The sequence below is a fragment of the Elephantulus edwardii genome, unplaced genomic scaffold (genome assembly GCF_000299155.1).
Source record: "Elephantulus edwardii isolate Elephantulus edwardi_28Jun2011 unplaced genomic scaffold, EleEdw1.0 scaffold00130, whole genome shotgun sequence".
Taxonomy (NCBI): domain Eukaryota; kingdom Metazoa; phylum Chordata; class Mammalia; order Macroscelidea; family Macroscelididae; genus Elephantulus; species Elephantulus edwardii.
In genome coordinates this window covers 4,819,819-4,844,462 of record NW_006399880.1, presented here as the reverse complement: position 1 = coordinate 4,844,462, position 24,644 = coordinate 4,819,819, and the positions used below count along the sequence as shown (strand labels likewise).

The following is a 24,644-nucleotide window of genomic DNA, read 5'->3' as shown; positions in this document are numbered from 1 at the left end:
GGGGCCCAGGCGTGCGCTGGCTCTATTCCGGGAGCGGCGTCGAGGGGCGGGCGCGGGCGGAGCAGGGGCGCCCAGCGAGCATCCTGTCGGGGGAGGGGACGCGGAGCGCGCGGGCCGCGGAGCCGGGACTGGAGAGCGAAGCGCGCGCTGCCGCCGCCTCCGGCCCCTCCGGAGTCCCACACCCTGCGGCTCCTCGCGTACCAGTGACCCGCCATGGATCGCGCCCGGGGTAAGAAGCTCCGCGGCTTCCCCACTTGTTGCCCGGAGCAGCAGGGAAGGGCGAACTCCGGGATGGGAGGCCCGACAGGCGGGGGCCGGCGAGGTAGGGGATAGAGGAGTGGCCGGAGCGAGTGGGAAGGAGAAGGGCCGGCGCTGGTGTGCAGGTGCCTCCTGCTGTCCAGGCGACCACGGTGTCTCCTAACCCTGCGTGTTGCCGGGCTGAACCGCCTCTTCTGTGTAGTTAGAGCTTTCCTGCACTCAGATTCTTAATAAAAGAATCCCCGCAGGATTCCAGAGGACAGGGAGCTCCTCCCACCCGAGTCCCCTCTGGGCGGGTAGAATAAGGTTGACTGATTACCCTAAGCAACACTTGGACCTGTGGAGCACCTATTGCGCCAGAGACAGAAAATTGCAGCTGCCCAAGGAGCTTTCAGGCTAAAACAAAAAAGAACTCTGGATTTGACACTTGAGTTCAGAAAACTTAACGCTAAAAATTGATATAAGGCGAGGTCTCTGGGGGGAGGGGGAGGGTGGGGAGTGTGTGTGTGTGTGTGTGTGTGAGAGAGAGAGAGAGAGAGAGAGATCTAAGCGACCTGGCTTTGTTTGTGACAAGCAAAGTGGCCTTAGATCAGTCCTTTCCCCGTGAGAAACAGTGGCAAAGTCGGACTAGATAGTTTCCGGGGCGCGGTCTGCATGACTCAATGAAACGGTGGATTTGGTAGGAATTTCACAGAACCAATGAGGACTTGTAATTTGGGGAAATGGTCTGACATGAGCTAGGAGAGGGCGCTCCATAGGTAGCGGGGCTGGAGTAAAGCTCTAGAAATCGAAACGAGCATGCGCACGCCTGTAAACAGTGGCCTCTGTGATTGTGGGGACGTGTCAAAGGTTGGGTATTGAAATACAGGTCACAGCCCCCCACCAGTGGCTTCTCAGGAGATCACAGGTGTAAAGGCACTTGGTAAACTGTTGAGTGTTTTACTAATACGAGAAGCATTACGATTGCTATAATTATACTAATTATACTGCTATTATTAAAAACTGCACTGCGCAGATCCAGTTCTGACTCCTAGAAACCCGCAACTTGGGGTTTCTGAGTCTGTACAACTTTACTGGAGATGACTGTCCGGCGACCTCCCATGGAGTGGCTGGCAGCACAGCGTGCAACGCACTGTGCCAATTCACTCAATCTCATTGCTCTCGAGATGGAACCCACTCACAGCTGACCCTCCAGTGTGTTTTCGGAGGCTGTAAATTTCACAGAAAGAGATTGCCCATTTCTCTCCCACAGAGCGACTGGTAGATTCCAGCTGCCACAGAGGTCGTACTCCTTTGAACAGACTTTGGGTTAAACTCCTTAATACTGTCATAAATAATGGGAAATTTCTCCCTTACCCTGCAATAATCTTACACCCTTTCCTTACCTGCCTGTTTGCTGTACTGCGACCCCTGCAGGATGAAAAAGGATTGACAAGGATGTGGAAGCAATTACCTGGGCATTTGAGTGTAGGTTGAGTACAAGGGCAAGATGAGGATGTCTCCCGTCAACTCCTTATTCCATGAACGAAGGAGGTCAGGTTGGGGCCGAGAGTGACTGGTATCTGTTTCCAGACCTGATAGTACAGGGCGCAACCTCTCCACCAGCCCCGCATCACCCTAAGGGGTGCAAAGACAGGAAACAGATGCGGTTTTGCCTCATCTGAGGATTCCAAGGCTGAGGTTTATAAAGTAGTTCTCACCTGTTAATTGACACCTAGCCAAACTTGTATAGATACCTTTACCCACTAGCGGGCAAACAACAGAAAGACACACGAAGCCAAACCTGTCGCCAGGAAGCCAACTCAGAACTTGCCTATAGGACAGAGTGGGACCGCCCCATATGCATCAGGGCTGTAAAGCTGAGCAGAAATCGACTGTCCATCTGTCTTTCTCCTGTGGAGACTGATGAGTTTGGACCTTTCAGTTAGCACTAACACTTAAAAACTGCACTGGAAGGGCTCCTTGAAGACAGAAGAGACCCCTCTAATATTCCTCAGTCCTGCCCCCTCCCCACACACATCACACATGTAAAACAAAGAGCACCATCCCCACTCTCATCTCCTCCCTCTCCGAAAGCGGTCAGATGCTACCCTGTTAGGTTTCCTCAGTCACAGACCCATATACCTCGGCCTGTCCAGCACAGAGAAAATAAATCATGCCCTCCACAGACAGAGCCAACTCACAGCTGGCCTTCCTGGATTTCTGAGACTCTAAATTCATAAGGAAGGAGATTGCCCATCTTTCTTCTGTGGAGCTCACCTTGGCAGAGATGTAGCCTTTGACTTAGCTGTGCCACTCCCTAGGGTTCAAGCCACCAGAGCACCCTGTATGCAGACCAGACAGATCAAAATCAGACCCATTCCTGTCAAGTTAACAAAACTCAAGGCAACCACATGTGTGACACAGCAGGGTTACCCCAACGAGCTTTCCTCACTGTAATCTTGACAGAAGCAGATCACCAGGCCTTTCCTCTCCAGGAATATTGAGTGAATTCAAATAGCTAACCATTAGGCTAGTGTTCACGGTCAGACTAGGCTGCTCAGCAATGCTTAGACAGAGTTAAATGCTTGATAACTAAGGTTTCCACTTTTGGAAGGAGTTGTTAGGGATATGCACTGCTAACCCAAAGCCGGCACCTTTCTAATGGTTCAAATCTACCAGTGGCTCCAAGGGAGAAAGATGGGCAGTGGCCTCCCATGTGATTTACAGCCTTTGAAGACCTGCTGGACGGTCAGTTATGAGTCGGTTCTGACCCAATGGTAGTGAGTGAGTCTACTTGAAAAGGCTGCCTGCAGGGCACTCTCCCAAGGAAACCAGGCTTCCCAGAAATCTATTGGTGTGCAGAACATTCAAGGACTTAAGACTCCCCTCTTGCAAGCTTTGCTCATCTGCTTTTCTCTTTCACAACTCTTGATACAGTATTGCATTGCCTGTGGAGCTCTGGCAGCCTAGTGGGTAAGGAGTTGCACTACCAATCTAAAGGCAGGTGGTTCAAACCCATTAGCTGTATCATGGCAGAAAGATGGACAGTCTCCTCCCATGTGATTTACTGCTTCTGAAAACTTGCTGGAAGGTCAGCTATCAGTCTGTTTCAACTTAACAGCAAAGAGTTTGAGAGTTTTTGGTTTTTGTTTTTTTTTAATGGTTGTTTGGTTTGTGGCTTTGGTTAGGTTTGGATTGTTGTGGGTGTGGTTTGTTATGTGGGGTTTTGTGGTGGTTTTTTTTTTCCATTTGTGGAGTTAATTATTCCAAGAACTATGTGGTTCCTAATCTGTGCCATTCACGTTGTAGGCACAGGGCCTGGCACATAGAAAAGTTCTTCAACAGTGGTAATTAGCTAATTAATAACATGAAACACTCCATAGGGGCTCTCAAGTTGATTAATAGTAATATTGAATTTTAAAAAGAGAATATTACTCAATCATCACTTCTGAACAGTTCTTTGTGATTTGGGAAGTGTCCATATAGAGCATATAAAACTAGGTGGCCTAGATTCTAGATTTTCTATGATGATAAATAATTGCAATACCTTATGAATGAAAGCAAATGTGGCTATAGTATGGATTCAAATATAAAATCTGCATTCTTTTTAGATGAAGCATGATACTTCAAAAATCGTTCCAAAAGACCTTTCTTTTTGTCTCCTGTCCTGAAGTAGGTCTGCATCTGCTTCTGTGACTGGGAATAGATTAAGACTACCACATACCAGTTAAGGGAGGTGGAATTAGCATGCCTAGGATTTTTTTTCCACTCTTCCAGTAAAGTTTTCTTATTAGTTAAGTCTCAATTCAAGATTCCAGCAGAAAGGTGAAGTGAGCCAGGTTAGATCTTCCCAGGGAATATGCTTCTGCGCTGCAGTCATCCCAGGCTGACACCAAGGATATGCCCTTCTGACAGCGGTGAGAATCCAGGTTCCTTTGCCCACAGTTCCTGGTTCGGTCCAGGTTGGGGAAGCGGCTATCATTAGGGGCAAGGCAGTTCGAGAGTCCTTGATTTTGGTCTTAATATCTTCTGCCATGGTGGTGCCCTCTGTGCTGTAGTAGGTGTGCATCTCCCCTGAAATCAGCAGCTCAATGAATGCACTCAAAGTGACCCTTAGAAGAGATGTCTGTGTGGGACCGGAAGCAGAAATAAGCAGGATTCCCCCTCCCTTCTTTTCCATTTTATAGTTGTTGTTGAGTTGATTCAACTCCAGACCACCCCCCATTGGAGCATAGAGCTCTCCTCAGGGTTGCTTGGCTCTCTTTTTGTTATGAAGCAGATTGCCACGCCTTTCTTCCACAATGCCACTAGGTGTGTTCCAGTTGCTGACCTTTTAGTTTTGCTGAGCATAAGCCATTTTTACCACTCATCACAAGCTTCCTGTTGCCAGGTACCATGCTCTGCTTCTTAAATAATCCCTGGAAGCAGTTGGTGGAGCAGGGGTTACAAGCAGGCTCCGCTGGTTGCCATTAAATTGCATGTCCACCATGCGAGAGGCGGAGTTTTACCAGGACGCAAATCCTAACCTTCAACTTTCTGCTAAACATCTGGGGTAGCAGGTGATTTGCCAGAAAGAGCTTAGACCCGGAATCTTCCTGATTCAGATCCAGGGTACTTCCATCCCACCTCAACAGTATTGCCCCAGTGTTGATAAGAATTACAGCATAAAAGCGCTACAGCGAAGTCAACTGACTCAAATGCCAACACACCTGTGTTCACTTCTAGAAGGATATGTGTCTCCCATAGTAAAGTAAGGCCTACATGACATAACACACTTAGAAACCACATATATCACAATGACATTCCTTCAAGCAGCATGTCCCAATTCTTGAATATTATACAGACACAACTGGCCATTGGTGAAGACAACACATCGGCAAGCTTAATGACTTACACCATCTTCTGTGAGGACAAATTAGATAATTCTCCAGTCTCAAATGAAGATAAAATGCAGACAATGATAGCTCGCTCTATATTTCCTTCCAAAGAGAGAGGTCTGTCCTTTTGGGGATATAACTTTCTAATAGACCTATTTTTACTATTTAAAAAAAATATAGACAATGATAATGCCTGTCTCTTAGTTGTTAAAATATTAAGTGCACATTCCATTAATTGATAGATGCACAAAAAACAATTCACACACTATTTAACACTTGGAACTAGTAATTGCTGTTATACTAGTTGGAGTCCCTGGATGCAGGAAAGTCACTTGACTGCTCACTTTAAGGGCAGAGGTTCAGATGCCCCTAGAAATGTCTGGGGGGCGGGGAAGGTTCAGCAATGCATAGCCCCAGACATTAACCATTGAGAACCTCAAGGAGTATGGTTCTACTCTGACACATATGAGTTCACCGTAAGTTGGAACTGACTCAATGGCAACTGATGATGGTAATAATTATAACTGGTTTTTATCTAATTCAGTATAATACAGTTGTTTCCAGAATTTCACATGATTTGTCTGCAAGCTGGTCTGACTCTGATGATGCATTTTGAGTCTTTATTCTACTTTGAGCACAGACCGAGACATCTCTATTCAACCTGAAGCCGGGAGCCCTGTGACAATATTTGCATCCTGTGCTTGCCTCTTGAAAATCCACTCTAACTTTCAGTAACTGGATCACCTCAACTGGCATTTCTGATTGACTGATAAAATATGAGTAGATTTGCTGGTGTATGCATTTTTTCCTCATTTATTCTGTTTATTCACACCTACTAACTCTGATTCGCCCATCCCAATTTTGCTTTTGTAAGCTTTTCAGTCTTCTTGAAGCATCTCTCTGAAGTGTGGGGCTAAATTTTTCAGTTTTCAAAAAATGTGTCTTCCTGATATCCGAGGTTGTGGCTTACCTCCCAGGCACTTAAGAAGAAATTGACTTCCCCAAAGTTCCTTTTCTTTCCTCTTCACAAGACCACGTATGATGGGAGTGACTTCTGAATTCTTGAGAACATTGTATCGTCTGTTGAGCAAATCAAGAATAATCTGATGTTCTGCTTTTTGCAGAATGGAATTGTTTTTGAGATGATAAAAAGGACCCATTCTGATCACTTTGTGTGGGGTTGTCAAACTTAACCTTATTCTCTTCCCTGTGGAAGACTTTCCTGGTCACTGGGAACTGTTCCAATTCCTTTTCTCGCTCAGCCTCCATGGGGTTTGGTTTCTCCATGTTAGTCAGGGTTTTTTCTGCCTCTCCCTCAAATATCAGTTTCAGACCTCGCTTTCACATGAGCGAGTCTCCTGCCAAGTGAGTTCCTCCTTTTCCACCCTCTGCCAAGAGCCTATCATTACTCCATTCTGATCTTTGGCCCAGAAAAATAATCCTGCTTTCAGATGCCATCAGCTTCTCGTACCTTCCTTCTTATACACTTTGGTTAAAACTTACAGCTAACATGGTGACTCCATCTTGACAAAGGCATGCACTGACACACATCTCATCTTCCCCCTTCTCCTCTCCAGACCTCTCTAATAACTGGCCAGCTCACCTAGCCTCATTCTCCATTGTACCAACTTCTTTCACCCCCTGCAATCTCACCTCCGGCCACACTCTCTGCTGAAAACCAATCCTTAGGTGTTTTATCAAGTCCATTGACGTTTTACAAGCCTCCTCTCATGGGCTTTTCTTCCAGTAGCTGTATGCCTTCCTAAATGTATCCTCCTATTATTTTTTTTTTTTTCAGAGATGGCAAAGCATCAATGTTGAAATTCAGTAAAACCAAACCAGTTACTATAGGGTCAGTGCTGACTGATGGTAACTTCATATGTGTCAGAGTGGAGCTATGCTCTGTAGGGTTTTCAGTGGCTGATTTTTTTAAAATTTTATTATTTTTTGTGTGTGTACCATTAAATCAGATCTGACTGGTACAGGAGGAGATTGCCCCTCCTCCTTCAGCAGAGCATCTGATGGATATAAACCACGTACCTCTGGGATTGCAGTGCAGCTTCTCGCCACTAGGCCACCAGAGCTCCCCAAGTGGCTGATTTTTCACAAGCAGATTGCCAGCCATAACTTCTGAGGTGCCACTGGACAGAACCTCCAGCCTTTCCTTTAACAGCCAAGCACGTTAATTTTTTTGAACCACCCAGGACTCCAGCAGGTACTTACTAATTGCTTTTCCCCATCTTCTCTTCGTGGCACTCTCTTCTTTGATAGCTCTCGTTTCTCTTCTCTCTTGTCTCCCCACCACTTCAGCCCTCTCCCTGCACTCACTCTTGTAGAAACTAAGTCTCTCCCAGCCCCTAAGTGAGGGTGATTGGTCCTCAACTGTCTATTTCAACCAAGACTTGAACTCCATTCCAGCATTACCTCCTGCCTGTTGTATATTTCCACTCAGAGGTCAACTCAACTTCCGGGTGACCCATTTGTGACCTCCTTTTATTCACCACCAAATCAGGTGACCCTTCCTGTCTCTCTTTTTCTGCTAACACAGCACATGAGGAACTGCTGAAGGAAATGAGGGAGTGTGTGAACCACACTGAATTTGAAAGGAGGACATGGACTTGGTTCTCAAATCAGCTGCCTGTAGAAGAGGTAATAGACTCCCCAGAAGGCTGTGCCGTAAGGTAAACAGCCAAATGTGGGCTCAATCAAGGAGAAATATTCAAATAAAAAGAACTACTCATTCAACGTTTAGAGTTGCCTATCGTTGGTGAATGAAGATGAGGTTGAGTGACCACAGGAAGACCACACAATTGTTCTTAGAGCGATCATATTCAAATGTTTACTAAGGACAACTGTTACTTCCTTGCATTCAAAAGGTTTCCATAAGCATGGCCCTGTTCAAACTACAGAGAACGGAACTTCTAACAGGAAATACCTCAATCTGAAGCACTCTTCTTTTATGTAAATTTACACTGTGCCATAGCTTGTGTGTGTGTGTGATTTATCTGTGCTTGAGGATAGAATCTGGGGAGAAGGGACTTTGATGTAATTTAAGGATAATTATTTTGAAATGTAGATGTGATCGTGCTTGAAATGCTTGAAACTCTCAGTGGTCTCTCCATGCTCTGATCCTTGTGGTCTCTTTCAAGGTCCTATCCAATCTGCACTCTGCCCACCTCACCAACTCACTTCAGCTTCTCCTCCATAACCTTCTTGGGCCCTTGCTTCTTCCAGCCTAAAGTCTTCTTTTTTTAATTTTTTAAAAAAAAGTTTTTTTAAACTTCACATTTTCTTTAATTGCCCTGTTAGAAGTATTAATAGCAATTTGTACTTCTGTTAGGGAGAAAAATTACTTTACCGAAATACTTTGATCTTTCTTCTGGTTCCAAGGAAGTAATCTCAAAACCCATAGATGTTCCAGGCGATTGGAGCACCTTTGTGATTTAGAGAGGACTCAGGCCACATCTGAGAGCTTGTGCTAGTGAAATGGCTTTTGTTGCCAAGCACTTGACCTCTAGGGAAGGGATAGGGTCTGGAAATTTAGTTCTGCCATGTGGGCAATGATCCCGTTAGTTGTGCCAATCAATCACGCCTGAGTAATGAAGCCCCAGTAAGAACATTGATGCTCAGGTGAGCTTCCTGCCTGGGGGCAGATATCAATTCACCAGCACGCTGGAAGCTGCATGTTTAGGGCCCTGCAAGGCATCTCTCCTTTATGCTGATCTTCTTTTTTGTTCTAGTGAAACAGTCATGAGTAGAATGCTGTCCTGAATTAATGTGAGTCATTCTGATGAATTACTAAAGTTAAGGAGATATTGATAACCTTCAAATTTATAGCCAGTAAATCAAAAGTGTAAGTGTCCAGGGGGCTCCCCAACCTGTGGCCGGTGTCAGAAGTCCTGGGCAGACTTAGCAATCTGGGATACCTGTGTCCTTTAACTATGAAATCAGACTGAGATCCAAGTACTTGGAGTTAGAATAATAAGAACTACATGTGCATTTGGTGTCAGAGATGATTTTTTTTCAATTTGGTATCAGAAAACACACATATCTTACCTTTTCATTAATTGTCACTTTCACATAACTTTCACTTTGTGGAGTTTAATTGCTTTTGGTGTGTGGTCTGAAGGCAAGGCCATTCTTACCTTCTTCACTTCTCTAACCCAGCACCTAATATGTGCTCAATAAATATCTGTTACAAAATACAAGTAAATGAACGTAAGAATACACCACCCACAAAGTGGAAGCTGTAGATAGCCACTTTCAGCCAAAGGAGCTCCATTTCAATGAGTGAGTATTAAGGCCAGAGACGAAGACTTAATCATTAGCTTTCCTTTCTCTTCAACCATTAGAATGTCCTTAAATCCCAAATCCTATTGGTCTATTTAAAAATTACATTCTTCTCCTGTACTGTGCCACCTTCCATAGGAGTTTCCTGTTTCCACTCTCCCAATCCTCAGCCTGCCTTATGGATCACTCCTGATTTGTCTGCAGCTGTGGTTCTCGAGTCAAGCTGGGCTCAGTTCATCTGCTGTGGGGCCAACTGCACACACGTCTGCACAGACCTGCTCAGTGGGTCTGGAGTTAGGTTTGGGGTAACTGTTTTTTTCGTAGATCTCAGATGATTCTTATGTGTCCAGAGACTTGACAGGCTTTGTTCTAATACTTGTATCATGACCCTTGACCCTGCTCAGATACCTTCTGGGACCCCCACATGTCTACCAATGTAGTTCTTATTCCTCTAACCCCAAGCACTTGGATGTCAGTCGGATTTCATAGTAAAAGGACACAGCTTTACAGCTGAGGAGAAATGGGTCTGGGGGCTGAATCTTTTACTCAAAGTGACTTTCCAGAAGTCTCACTTATTGTCTTTTACAAGCCATGCAGTAAGAGAGAGAGAGAGAGAAGAAAAGTCTATTCTAGGCCATTTTATATTTTGTGTCTGTTGATACAGAAATAATTTTCATCCTCACCTTGCATCTACCAAAAAATAAAGAACCAAAACACACACCTTTGTGCAACATGGTCCCTCCAGAGATCTGCTGTTCATCTCTGGGCTTCTCTCCCCAACCCTGCCATCCCACGGGATTCCCATGCTATGTGAGCTCCAGCCTAAGACACAGAGACTTTCCAGCATCATAATTGCAGAGTGGACACAGATCTAAACCTAACTTCAGGCTTCGGCATCCTCGCCCAGCTCAGCCACTTGCTTCTTCAAGATAGGAATACAGTACTCGCTTCAGCAGCACATATACTAAAATTGGAACGATACAGAGAAGATTAACATGGCCCCTGCGCAAGGATGACACGCAAATTCGTGAAGCGTTCCATATTTTCTGTTTTAAAATAAATGTTTATGTTTGTGAATCAACCATTTCAAATGTAATTGTAGAATCATATTGCATTTGGAAGGTCAATTAATATATGTACATAGTTGTTTCTAAAAAAAATCATTAGATGCTATGGGTCATGCTATGATTACACTGGAGATTTTGAATGAAATAGAGTGAGTTCTCCTATTGAATATCTTATAGATATATTCTGAGGTAATATAAGATCATAAAAAAGAGGAAATTGTGAGTTAATTTTTGCTTCTTTAAAGTCTACTCTTTTCCCTCCATTCATAATGATAGTGTGTACATGCAAAATTAGAAGATGTATCTTACTATACATTATTAAAATAAAAATATGCAGTTATTACTAAAAAAAAAAGATAGGAATACATGCTTTATGAAGTTTTTTAACTTCTGGGAGCGTTTTCACCATTGTGTGCACCTGAGCTCAGCATCAGGGTTGTTAAACAACACGGAGCAGTCAGTGCAGAGATTATGTCAGTCTCATGTGTTGAGAGTCTTCGTTCTCTTTCACCGACCCTCTGCTTTTTCCAAGCATGAAGTTCTTTCTGGGGACTGGTCCCCTCCTGATAACATGCCCGAAGTCTGTGAGAGGAAGTTCCACCATCTTTGCTCCTAAGGACCCATCTGGCCACACTTCTTGCTAAATGGAATTGTATTTTCTTTTGGCAGCCCATAGTATTAGTCAGGATTCACACTTCAGACATGCCAGTACTGGTGACTTAGTGACAAGACATTGCACTGCCAACTCAAAAGTAAATGGTTTGAAACCACCAGCTCATCTGCAGGAGCAAAATGGTCAGTCTCCTCTTGTGTGATTTACTATCTCTGAAAACTCCCTTGAGGGTCAACTCTGAGTCGGTTCTGACTTAGTGGTATATAGTAATGACTTTGATGTTCTGATTGATGGTACATAATGTGACTAGACTACGACTCATAGGGAGCCTGTGAACCACAGTTCTGAACCCCGCCTTACCTGCACCACCCACTGTCTCCAATATATATGCTCAAGCCCATTGTTACAGTCCCCATGTCACCCCTTTTCTGGCATGATGTTCTTTCCCAACTGGCCTCTCCAGACAACATGTCCAAAGTATGCGAGTACATTTCACCATCTTTGCCTCTAAGGAGCATTTCAGTTCACTTCCTCCAAGATAGACTTATTGATTCTTTGGGCAGCCCATGGAATATACAGTAATCTTCCCCAGCACCACAATTCAAAAGCATCGATAATTCTCTCATCCGTAGTCGTTGTCCGACTTTCAGATGCATAGGCAATAATTAAAAAGACTATCTGCCACACCTTCGTCTCTAACATCGTTGCTCCTCAGCCCTTTGGAGAGGTCCTTGTTAGCAGATTTTCCCAGTGCAACATTTCCTTTCAATTATTAGCTGCTGTCACCATGAGTAAGGTAATCATGGATCTATAAAAAATTAAGTCTTTGACAACTCCAGTCTTTTCTCCATCTCTAGATGACAACATTGCTAGATAAAACTACATCTTACAGGGTAAAGATACTGCTAAAGGTAGGTATAAGGACATCTCGGGAGAGATATTAGAGAAGTTGCAAGAGCTTACAAGGTAGAGATGGGCAAAGTTCTGAGAGGAGGGGAAGGGAGGGTCTGAACAATCCAGCCGCCTCACTCAATCAGTGTGCACCCCTGGAGCGGGGTTTCCATTCTTACTCTTCACACTTTCCCCCTGCAGCCCTGGAAACTCTGGTGATTAGAATTCAAGAAGCTCACACCTTCCCAGATCTGACAATGAGACTGTCCCAGGAGGGCCCCGGTGGGATTTGTCTTCCATCTAAAATTCCATTTGGGGAATCCCAGCCATGCCCCAAGTGGAGTTGGAGGGGTAGTCGGCCAGGCGCGGCTCTGCTCTCTGGCACAGCTGTCACCATGGGGCAGAGGTGGCACCACATTGCAGACATTCCAGCTCTGGGGAATTTACGGACAACAGGTTCAGCAGGAGGCAAGAGCAGGGGCTTTTTATAGCCCTTGAACAGCCTAGAGGAAAGCTGATCTCCGAGAGAGAGAGAGAAGAGTGCACGTGTCTTTTCTAGGCACCATTCCCTCAGCGGTGCAGTCCTCAGATGCCCGCATCTCAAACTTGGGGCTGGAGTCCCTGCTGAGCGAGCTGTGGGGTGGAAGCACTGCTTGCACTCTGGGAGACAGGAGATGGGCATCCAGACCAGTTAATTCTCTCTATGCTTCAGTTTCCACACTTGTCAGGTTGAAGAATCTTAGTCCAGTAAGCCTCAACCCAGGCCACTTCCATTCTGCTGCCCATTTTTGTCAATAAAGTTTTACTGGAAAACAGCTTTGTCCATTCACTAAGCCTGGTGTGGTATGCTACAAAGACAGAGTGAGTCGTTGCAACCTTATGTCCCCTTGGCCCTATAATGGAGCCTTGAGAGTTGAGGGAGTTATGTGTTAACATTGCTAATAGGAAGGTCAGCAATTCTAATACATCAGCTGCTCCAGAGAAGACAGATGTGCAGACTCCTCCAGAAAGGCTGGTGTGGAGGATCATTAAGAGTCAGACCTGATGCAGTGGAAGTGAGTTTGGGTTTTGGCTTGGTCCTTTAAAGGATTGCCCTTGGGTTAGACTGTGGAGAGATCGGAAGTGTCTCCCTGGAGAACGAACTGTGCTGATAGGATTCTGGGGAATGAATCTCTGTCATGCCACACAAACCATATTACTAAGGATGGTGTTGGAAGGGTCCCAGGACACCAACCAGAATCTCAATCAGCAGAGCTGCTCTGGTTGAAGGGGGCAGGCAGGAAGGCTGAGTGTGGCCACCGCTTATGACCCCCTTGACAGCCCCTACAGAAGCACACAGATATCCTAGGCTTTGTCACAAAGGAATGGGAAACCCCTTAATGATTCCTCAGCCCTTCACTTTACAACTGGCTAACTGAAGCTCAAGGGACTGCATCGTTCCCAAGATCATGTGATGGGCTCCCATTCAGCTTTCCACAGAAGCCCTAACAAAGCGGTATTAGCAGAAAGCAGACCTGTATCTGCAGGGAGGAAGCCTGCCCTGTGACTGTAGAGCTTCCTGGTTACCATTGTGTGCGGTAGTCATGGGAGAATCTTGTTAACTCAGCAGTTTACAAGGATTCAGAGCTAGGGTTTGACCAAGACACATTACAAAGAATTCTCCATGTGAAAACCCAAAATGAGAGAAAACAATCATCATCAAGTCGATTCTGACTTATGACCACCCTACATGGTTCCCTCTATGGAGTTTTTCATAACTATGACCTTCCAGAAATCAATCACCAGGCCTTTCTTCCCACACACCTCTGGTTGAACTTGGACTGCCAGCCTCTGCATTAGTAGTCAGGTGCTTAATTATCCACACACAAGGGTTTAATTAAGGTATAGCCCTTCTTAGTTTTTCTGAGAGCACAGACACAAAAGAATAAAATGAAAATTGAATTGATAATCATTTTTTAAAGTAAATTCATTGACAAATACTTTTTTTAAAAAAAATCAAGGCCTTCCTTAAAATTGATATATTACTTTACTCATTTCTTTCTTCTTCTTTCTACTGTTAAATAGATTAAAAACATCTTCAGATCAGTGTCATCTTAGCATGGAGAAATTATGGTAATTTATACCAAAGCTTTCTTTGAAGATGGAATCAGATTTATTCATTTGTAGAATAAATATTTACTTTTCCTGCCCATTCTTGTCGAAGGGTTTGCTGAGAGTGGGTCCTGCTGATATAAACCCAGGGGGTATTTTTTTTTTAATCTTCACTTGAAGAAGAAAACTGATCTTCTGGGAGTATGCAAGGAAGCCAGGGAGACGGATCGCCTTTCCTCACCTCCAGCCAGCAACCAGGTGCAGCTCTCATGACCAAAGGAAGGGAGGGTTGCATCCCTGTCTTCGAGAACCTCACAGTGGGGCAAGGAAAGTAAGGCTTTGTCAAAATGCCTGTGATGTGAAGTCATCTGTGTAGGGTCCGCCAAAAAGAATATGGAAAGGAACACAGGGTTTAGAAAGGGAGCCTTAGTGGCACAGCAGTTAAGTAGATGCGTAACTTCTCACTGGAGTGGTGGTTCCAACCCACCATACTCATCCATGGAGAAAGGCCTGGCAATCTACTTTCATAAGATTATAGGAAGTCTAGGACACCCTCCCTCTAACACATGAGTCAAAATCGACTTGACAGCACCTAACAGCAACAAGAAGGTTCAAGGGATACTTTATAGCTGGGAACCTCAGGAATTCTGAGAGAATAGCATTCCAGACGGGAAAAATGAAAGAAATGGGAAATGGATAAGGACCTGCGATGGTTTTGTGGTTAAGTGTTCAGCAGCTAGCCAGAAGTCAGTCGTGGCCAACATGGCAAAATTGGAATGGTAAAATATGAGTTACTGTAATGATAACCAGAGAGGGAATTATAACAGATCAAAAATCCAAGAATGAGAGACTCAGACCCTGGAGAGCAATGCACATTCACAGATGAGCAGGGAACCCTTGTAGAGGAACAGGTCAAGAGATGTGTTGTTACATAATGTGCATTGTGCATGCTGCCTTCTTTTTCTAGGAGAGAAATGAAGTCTCTAGCAGGACATCAACCTGTAATTTTTCTTAACTTCTTATTGTGCTTTAAGTGAAACTTCACAAGGGAGAAAAAGGGGTGTCTGTTTAATTATTCATACAGATTTCAGTTTGCAGAATTAATTACAATGTTCACAGTGTAACCACACTCTTTCCTCTTCCTCCCTCTTTCCCCCTTCCATCTTTCTAACACTCCCTGCCATCAGAGCTCTCTCCCTAGGCAAGTACTGTGCTTTTCATCTTATAGAATGGATTATTTCCTAGTGTTATTATTCACCTTGTACGCTTGTCTTTTGTTTGGTGACTGTTGATTCACAGGGTTGAGTGTCATTCCAGGCTCAAAGGATTACTAAGGACTATATTCTCAAGGGTTCTACCCATCTCTATTTGACTAGCCAGCTTTGTTATTTATATGATAAAATTTTTTTGTTGTATTATTTTGAGTTCTGTTCCATTTTCCCCCCCTCCTACTCTGCCCAGAATTCTCTACTATGGTCCCTTTTAGAACAATCAGCAACGGTAACCAGGAATCATCCAGTTCTTCTGGGCTCAAGGTAGTGCAATTTGATGTTCATATGGTCCATTCATTCTTCGGATGACTTCGTGCCATTTTTTACCTTCTTCACTCTTTTTTTTGTTCTGGACAGGGAGAGTTTCAACTCAGATGCCACTCAGAAGTTCTTATGCGCTCCACCACTACTCACCAAAGCAGAAAAGAAAATGTTGTTTGTGTGGACTGCTATGTTAGTTGACCCTGATGCCCCCTGAGGCTAGGGTCCTGAGACTATAGGACTAGCAAGTCATTCCCTTATGGTAACTAGTTATGATAGAGAAGTTTACCTAACTCTCACCTTTTGGCTAGTCTACCATTAGTTGTATAGTTGAGTGCAATCAAGTCTCAACCAAGCCATAGCTGATTTTCCAGCAAGGTTTCAGAGGCAGTTAATTGCAAGAGAGGAGATTGTCCTTCTTTCTCCTGTGGACCAACTGGTGGATTTGAACTGCATGCATTCAGGATTTCAATGCAGCTTCTTACCATTAGGCCACCAGAACTCTCTAACATGTACATGAATCTATTTACAGCACATACATACAAATATGCATTTTATAACTATCACCTGGCAAACCCATGTATATAGGGTCACTAGTATAGTCCTTTCACCTGTTCATATCTGTTCATCTTTCCTGTCTACCTATGTATCCCCTTGTAGATTCATGCTTGATATTACCCATACTATAGGAGTGTGTGTGTGTATGAATGTTTACCTTTGATGCCTGTATTTCTTATGCATCTCTGCAATCTCCATTTTCTCTAGTGATTATTGTGTTGTATATTGCCTTTCCCTGCACCCAAGTTAGTGTGTCTAATATATAATTACTGATTTTTCTTCTCCTTCTCCTCTCCTTCTCTCTCTTTCTTCCATCTCTCCCATCTGGTAACCGTAAGAGAATATGTCTGTCTTTCTGTAAACTTTTCCTCAGCTTTTTTTTTCTGTTCCTTAGCTTTTTGTAACAGTAGATTCATACAATATCTGTCCATTTGTAGTTGGCTTATTTAATTTCATTTCATCAACTCCAGATTCATCTAAATTATATGATACTTTGTGATTTTTTTGTTATTCTTTAATGTTCCATAATATTCCATTGTGTGTATGTTCCACAATTTATCTGTCCATTTCTTGTTAAACATTTAGGTTGCTTCCATCCGTTGGCTGTGGTAAATAATGCTGCTGTGCATGGCTGTGCATATTTCTGTTTGTATTCCAGTTTTTCTTTCTTTAGGATGTGTGCCTACAAGTGATATTGCTGGATCACATGGCACTTAAATGTCCATATTTTTAAGGATGCACCAAATTGTTTTCCATAGTAGTTGTACCATTTTAAATCCCCAACAGCAGTGAATGAGAATTTCAATCTCTCCATGCCCTCCCTAGAACTTGTTTGCTGTCTTAGAAAATTTTGTCTCTGTTATTGAGGTGAAATGGCATATAATTGGATGACACATAACAACAACAACAATAGTTAATGGGAACTCTGATGGCTTAGTGGAAAGAGTTTCACTACCAAGCCAAAGCCACAAGGTTCAAATCCACTAGGTATTCCATGGGAGAAAAATGGACAATTAATGCCTCTGAAAACTCACTGGATGGTCAGCTGTGGGTCCATTACAACTCAATAATATACAACAATAACAATAATAATTAGCAAGGGAGCCTTTGTAGCTTGTTATTGTTAAGTGCTATGGAGTCGAATATGACTCATAGCAACCCTGTGGGAAAAAAATAAGAAATGTGTTCTATCCTGTGTTATCCTCACAATTCCTGACACACAAGAGACCATTGTGGCAGTCACCATGTCAATCCACCTGGTTGAGGGTCTTTCCTTTGCTTACCCTCCACCCTTCCAGCATCATGTCCCTCTCCAAGAAATAGCCCCTCCTAGCAACATGCCCAAAGTATGTAAAGTGAAACTTCATCATTCTTGCCTCCAAAGATCACTCTGGCTGCACCCTCTCCAAGATATATCTGTTCATTCTTTGGGAATATTCAGTGCTCTTCTCCAGCACCACAGCTCAAAGGCATCAGTTCTTCTATCATCCCTATTCATTGTCCAACTCTCAGATTAATAGCAAGTGATTGGAAAAACTATGGCCTGAATCAGATGCACCTTAGTCCTCAAACTGACATCATTACTCCTTAATAATTTTAAGCGGTCCTTAACTGCAGAGCTCCAGGCTAGAGACTCGATGTTGAGACTTAGTGGTGAGGAACTGTACAGCCAACCCCAGTTCAAATCTACCAGCCACTGCACGGGAGAAAGGCAATCTGCTGTGAAATTTACTGCCTCTAAAAACCCATTGTTAACCATCGGTTGGTTCTAACTAAGTGGTACTCAGCAACAACAATAGTTAATGAGGGATCTCAGGTGGATTAGTGGTAAAGAATTCCACTGCTAACCCCAAGGCAAATGGTTTGAATCCACCAGCTTCTCTTCCACAGAAAGATGAGCAATCTATTCCTGTGTAATTTATAGTCTCAGAAAACCTGCTGGAGGAACACCTATGGTCTGACTTGGTGGCACAAAGCAAAAACAATAACCAATGATCTTGACCATTTCTTTATATGTTTGTTGGCCATCTAAACATCTTTGGTGAAACGGCTTTTCGTGTCCTCTGTTAATTTTTTAATCGTTGTTGTTTGTTGTTAAGTGTCATGGAGTCGTTTGCAACCCATAGCGGCCCTATGAACAAAAGTCTTCAACACTTTCATATGTGACTTTCATACTTTCTCCAGGTTCATAGGGTTTCCAGAGGCAAGCTGTTTCGGAAGTGGATGCCACTCCTGCTTCCAATCTTGTTTCAACTGGGGAGCGCCACCAAACATGTCCACCATGGGTAACTGTTATCGCATTTAACACATCAGTGTCACAGTGTTCAGCTTCACAGCGACCACGAGTTGCCTCTGTACAGCAAGTGGACACATCAGGGCTATATGACCTAGAAGAATATTTCACAAAAAATAAAGACAGGCCCGAGGGCCGTGGATTCGAGTCACCCACCTTTGGCTTGGTAGCATCACCTTCGGTCCACTAGGCCACCTGGTCTCTCTCTATGTTGTCTTTTTGTCGTTGAGGTATTAGAGCTTTCTGTACATTTTAGAGGTTAGTTCTTTGTCAGATATGTCATTATCAATTTTTTCCCCTCTAAATCTCTAGGTTCTCTTGGAGAAGTCTTTTGATATACATAAGGATTTCCTTTTCATAAGGTCCCGGTTACATAGTTTATCTTCTGCTGTTTATGCCTTCCTGATTACATTTGGTAGTCTATTTATGCCACCAATTAGGATCTCTAAGTTAGCTTCTGTTTTTTCTTTGATGATCTTTATGGTTTAGATTTTACATTCAGGTGAGTTAGTTTTTAATATAGTGTGGGGTATGGATCGTATTTCATTTTGCTACAGATGAATATCCAGTTTTACCCAGAATATTTTTAAAGAGACTGCCTTTCCCCCACTTAATTTATTTCAACTTTTTCTCAAAGACCAGCTGTCCATAGGTGGATGGATTTAACTTCTGCAACCCACAATTAAAGTTCTTGTGCAATCACATTTCACAAATTCAGGTCCACCCTGATTTCATTTCATTTCATCAACCATGACTGAACTGGTTCAAACTCATCAGCTACCGCATGGGAGAAAGCTGGAGCAGTCTGCTTCCCTAAAGGCTACAGCCTTGGGAACTTTATAGTCATGTAAAGAATTCCCACAAACATAATGTTTTGTTTTGTAATTTTTCTTTTTTCTAAAATGGGGCACATGGAAGTCTGTTTAGGTTGCTAAGCAGCAAACCAAAGCAGAGAAGTAAAGAGACATTAAAGGGTGCCTTTATATCCTTTACAGAAGTAGGGCCTTATCTTCCTTAGGCCCCTAAGTGGGAGTGTCACAGCCCTTTAGAAGTTCTTTTGCTTGTGATTTGTAACTAATAATAGAAGCAGATAATGCAGTTGCTGAGTGCCTCGGCTGTGGTGTCAGATTGCTCAGGTTTGAATCCTAGCTGTACTCCTTACACTTAACCCCCCTGGTGTCTTTACACTAAAAGTGGAGATAATGATCAAACCTTCCAAGAAGGAAGAATTAGATCCATGCAGGGAAAGCACTCAGCATATAAAAAGCATTCCATTTAAAAAAAATCACTAGAAGAGCAGAGTCTAGTGACTGGGCTAAGGGGGCCAAAGGAATAGGAAAGATTCAATGGATACTCTAAGACAGGGTAATAATAGGCATAGGTCAATAGTCATTAATTATAAAAAATGAAAAGTACTTGAGTGATTGAATGAAACACAATGTAAATGAAAAATTGTATAAAATGTAATGCACTTTAATGAAATACAATGTAAACCAATTATTATATGCAAACTATTTAAAAAATAAATTTAAAAAAAAGAAAAAAACCCAAATGTTTCAAGTACAGGTTTGTAAAATGATTACCTTTCTTCATAAATTAGAGGGGAACGCATGTCATCTCTAGAATGCGTTCAGTCTGGATGCTGGCACAGTCTGCAGGAAAGGATGGGATTACAGGGCATCTGGGCAGAGCCACAGGGGCAAGGAGAGCCTGTGACAATATCTTATCATCAGTGGCACAAAGTGAAATTGATGTTCTGGGCTCTGGGGAGCAATTAGAGGATTGGAGGTAGGAGAGAGTTATGATAAGTACTGCAATTTGGGAAAATTATTAAGGCCAGCCATGAGATGAGTTGGTGTGACAAGCAGTGACCGGTTAGGAGCTAGTAGGAACAGTAACAGATATTTCAGGGGAGCAGTGGATTTTGTGAGATTAATTTACCTTTTATAGAAATGATTATATAAAAAAATTCTCAATAAGCAATCTGTTGCCATCATATCATTCCCAACTCATGGCGACCTCGTGTGTTACAGGTAGAACTCTTCTGTGGGATTTTCTTGGCTGTGAGCTTTATAACGACAGATCACCAGGCTTGTCTTTCATAGTGACTCTAGATGAGCTGGAACCACCAGACTGTCAGTTAGTGAGCAAATGAAGATCTTTTCAGGCACCCGGAGACCTAAGTTAAAAACAGAGACATACAAAACTTCAAACTGTTCATTTTCAGACAGTACAAAAATTGTACAAATTGGCTAGCCTAATAGGACATCTTGAAGAAGAATGACACAAAAATTGATGCCCTTGAGCTGTAGTATTGGAGAAGTGAAGGAAATACTCCATGGACTGCCAAGAGAACAAACAAATATGTCTTAAGAGAGAGTGCAACCAAGGTGCTCCTTCGAGGTGGGGATGACAAAGCATTCCAGTTATTGGAAATGGACATGCTTGGAAAGATGGATAGTCAGTAAAAAAGAATAAAACTGTCAGGGAGATGGGTTGACACAGTGGCTGTAACAATGGGCTCAAGTATATCAGAGATGGTGAGGGAGACAGGGTTCAGATCTGTTGTTCATAGGGTCGCCATGAGTTGTACTGGACTCAGCAGCACCTAACAACAACAGTAATACAATGAGAAACTCTGGTGGTACAGTAAGCACTCAACTACTGACAGAAATGTCAGCAGTTCAATCCCACTAGCTGCTCTTCAGGAGTTCTGGTGGCCTAGTGGTAAGGAGTTACCCTGCCACTCCAAAGGCACTTGGTTCAAATCTGCCGGCTGTTCCATGAGAGAAAAATGAGCAGTCTTTTTCTGTGTGATTTACTGCCTTTGAAAACCCGCTGGAGGGTCAGCGCTGCATCAGCTCCAACTCAGTGGTACATAACAACAACCTAATGACAGCTGTTCTTCAGGAGGAAAAAACCTGGCCATCTGCTCTGTTAGATGTCAATATAACTGAACCGTATAGGGCAGTTCAGCTCTACTGTCTCCTATAGTGTGGCTCTGAATCAGAATTGACTTACAACAATAGGGAGCTCTGGTGGCCTAGTGGTAAGGAACCGCGTTGCAAACTCGAAGTTCAAATCCACCAGCTGCTCTGAGGGAGGGCATTTTCCTGTTATGTATGTTATTACGTAACAAAAATAGTAACAGTGGGACAGCAAAGAAGACAATGGATCTTCAATCAAGACATTTATACCTGTAACTTTCAACCATAATTTTCTTGAGTGCCTACAATGAATGCCCCTGCAGTCAGGGATACTCCCAGGGGTGCCCTCCAGCCCCTAGGTGGCTAGGGTCCCTAAAGTCTAGATTCTCGGGGGCATTGGCTCAGATCCAAATCCAGGGTTAGCTCTGGGAGATCTTTGCAAGGTAAAGGAAAGAGGGGGCAGGAAAGGGTTTAATCCAAGAGCATAAAGCCAATAAATGTGGAGATAGTCCTTGAAACTGGCTTCTGGCTTCAAAGTCTGTGTTCTCTCTCCACACCAAAGCACAGTATAGCCTAGCTGATAAGACAGAAAGGTTCAAACCCTGGCACCTGTGACCTCTGGTAAATTCTTTAACCTCTATTGGCCTCAGTTTCTTATCAATAAAACCAAAATGAGACAGATGCCTATTACAGAGGGCTGTTCATGATGATTAAAAGAGGTAGTTGTTGTTGCTGTGTGCCATAGATTCAGAACCAACTCATAGCTGACCCTCCATCAGACTCTCAGAGGCTATAAATGATACAGGAAAAGATTGCCAGTCTTTCTTCCCAGAGCAGCTGGTAGATTTGAACCACTTGCTTTTGGGTTGTCAGCACAACTCCTTACCCACTATGTGAACAGAACTCCCTAAAGACAGCGATAGACACAGAGACTATTCCACACTGGAATATTATACAACTTTGAAAATGAATAGTCACCATGACAACAGTAGAGATGAAGCCTAGTGATAGTACATTAAAAGAAAAGGAGTTAGTCACTAAAGATCACCTGTAGTTTACATTCTTTTAGAAAGTTTGAAATGACTATATATTCATTTCCTCCTATCTTTTTTAAATTAATTTTAATGAAAGTTTACAGAGACTTAGGGTTTCCCGTCATTCATTGCTGCACTTTTCTCCCTGCCCACACCCTCCCCCCAATTAACTTTTCTCTTTGATGACTAAAAGAAAAACTCTTTCTTAACGCTATGCAATCCCTCCCCCTAAGCCCATTGCACTGTGCAGCCTTCATTCTGGACTCCTGTCATGACAATAACACCTAATCATATATCCCTTTTAAACAGTTCTCTGCCTCATCTGTTGCAATGCAGTATTCATCATTCCTCCCCTTCTTCTCTGTCTTCATTCAACCCCATTGTCAGTTCTAGTTTACAATAATGGCCCTATGCAATATTTGTCGTTTCATGATGGAGATATTTCACTCAACATAATGTCCTGTAGGGTCATCCTATCTAAAACATAATAGAAACTAAAACATTGGTCTCTATTAACCTAGAAAAGCAGAGGAAGGAGGCAAATCAGCAGGAGGAGAAGTATATTGAATATATGGCTCATTGTCTCCATGAACAACTGCCTCCTTTGCCATGAGGCCGGAATTGGACGGTGACCCACTGCTAATACTGAATATTTTGATCAAAGATCCCATAGAATAATCTCAATCAAACATGTGGGATTTCAAAACAAAATTTCAAATTTTTATGGACTCAAAATATTCTTGAATAATGAAGTTAAGATGAACCCTTAAAACGATTGTTGTTAGGTACCATCGAGTTGACTATGACTCATACTGACCTTATGAACAATAAATCTGAACCTTGCCCTATCCTGATCATCTGTCATGCTCAAGTCCATTCTTGTAGTCACTGTGTCAGTCCATCTTTTTTTTTTTTTTTAGGTTGGGCTTTTGGGATTTATTTTTGATAGAAAAATCTTCTACCCCATGCCTTGCCTCCGCCTCCCTCCTAAAAGTTTTAAGGGATGCATCAAAGATGAGGAGACTTGAGTAGTTAGTTACTCTGGTGGTTTTTACCTAGACAAGTGTGTCAGTCCGTCTTGTTGAGGGTCTTTCTCTCTTTTCCTGACTTTCTGTGTTTTCCAGCATGATCTCTGTCTCCAAGTACTGGTTCCTCCTGAAAATATGCTCAAAGTAAGTGATCTGAATTTTCAGCATCCTTGCCTCTATGGACCTAGTGGTTGAACTTCTTTCAAGATGGATGTTTGTTCTTTTGGAAGCCCATGGTATATTCAATACTCTCCACCAACACCACAGTTCAAAGTCATCAGTTCTTCTTCAGTCTTCCTTATTCAGTGTTCAATTTTTAGATGTCTAAGAAATAATTGACAATACTATGGCTTGAATCAGGCCTTAATCTTTATATTGGCATCTTCCTCTTTAGCCATTGAAGAGCTCCTTGACAGCAGATTTCCCCCAATGTATCATGTCTTTTGATTTATTGACTACTGCTACATTGGGTATTGATTGTGGATCCAAATAAGCCATGCATTTCAAACCCATCAGCTGCTCCATGAGAGAAGGATGGGCAGTATCCTCCCGGCTGATTTACTGACTCTGAAAACTGCTGGAGGGTCAGCTGTGGATCAGTTCTGACTTGATGACATACAACAATGACAATAAAGGAAATCATTGACAACTTCACTCTTTTCTCCATATATTATGATGTTGCCTGTTGGTCCCGTGGTGTGGATTTTTGTCTTCTTGATGTTGGATGTACGCGATATTGAATGCTGAAGTCTTTGATCTTCTGTAGTAAGTGTATCAAGTCTTCTTCATTTTCTAACAGCAAGGTTATACTATCTTCATAATGCAGGTTGTTAATGACTCTTCCTCCAGTCCTAATGCCACCTTTCTTCATCAGAATTCAGCTTCTTCAATTATTTGCTCAGCATTAACTAGATATAGAGAAGGAATGTCATCTTGAAGTACACCTTTCCAGATTTTAAATCATACGATGTTCCCTTCTTCTGTTTAAACAACTACTTCTCACCCTATGTATATAGTCCACATGAGCACAACTGTTCTGAGATTCATTCTTCTCAATATTAACCATAATTTGTCATGCATTACATAGTCAAATACCTTTTAGTAAAATTATATACCTCGTGCTACAGAAAGTTGGAAACAGTAAAGAAGGAATAGTAGTCGAAAAGTATGGACTTGGTTATAGAAATGAGGCTGGAAATAGGA

General features: G+C 42.9%; 1 protein-coding gene across 1 annotated transcript in view; it reads left to right on the top strand.

Annotated features, from left to right (window-relative positions):
• The first annotated feature begins 213 nt into the window (after window positions 1-213).
• The window catches only part of AFAP1L1 (actin filament associated protein 1-like 1), a 118,206-nt gene continuing 93,775 nt past the window's right edge, over window positions 214-24,644 (top strand). Inside the window, exon 1 of the mRNA XM_006893751.1 lies at window positions 214-322. Coding sequence (XP_006893813.1) covers window positions 214-322 — 109 coding nt within the window. The remainder of the gene's footprint in view (window positions 323-24,644) is intronic.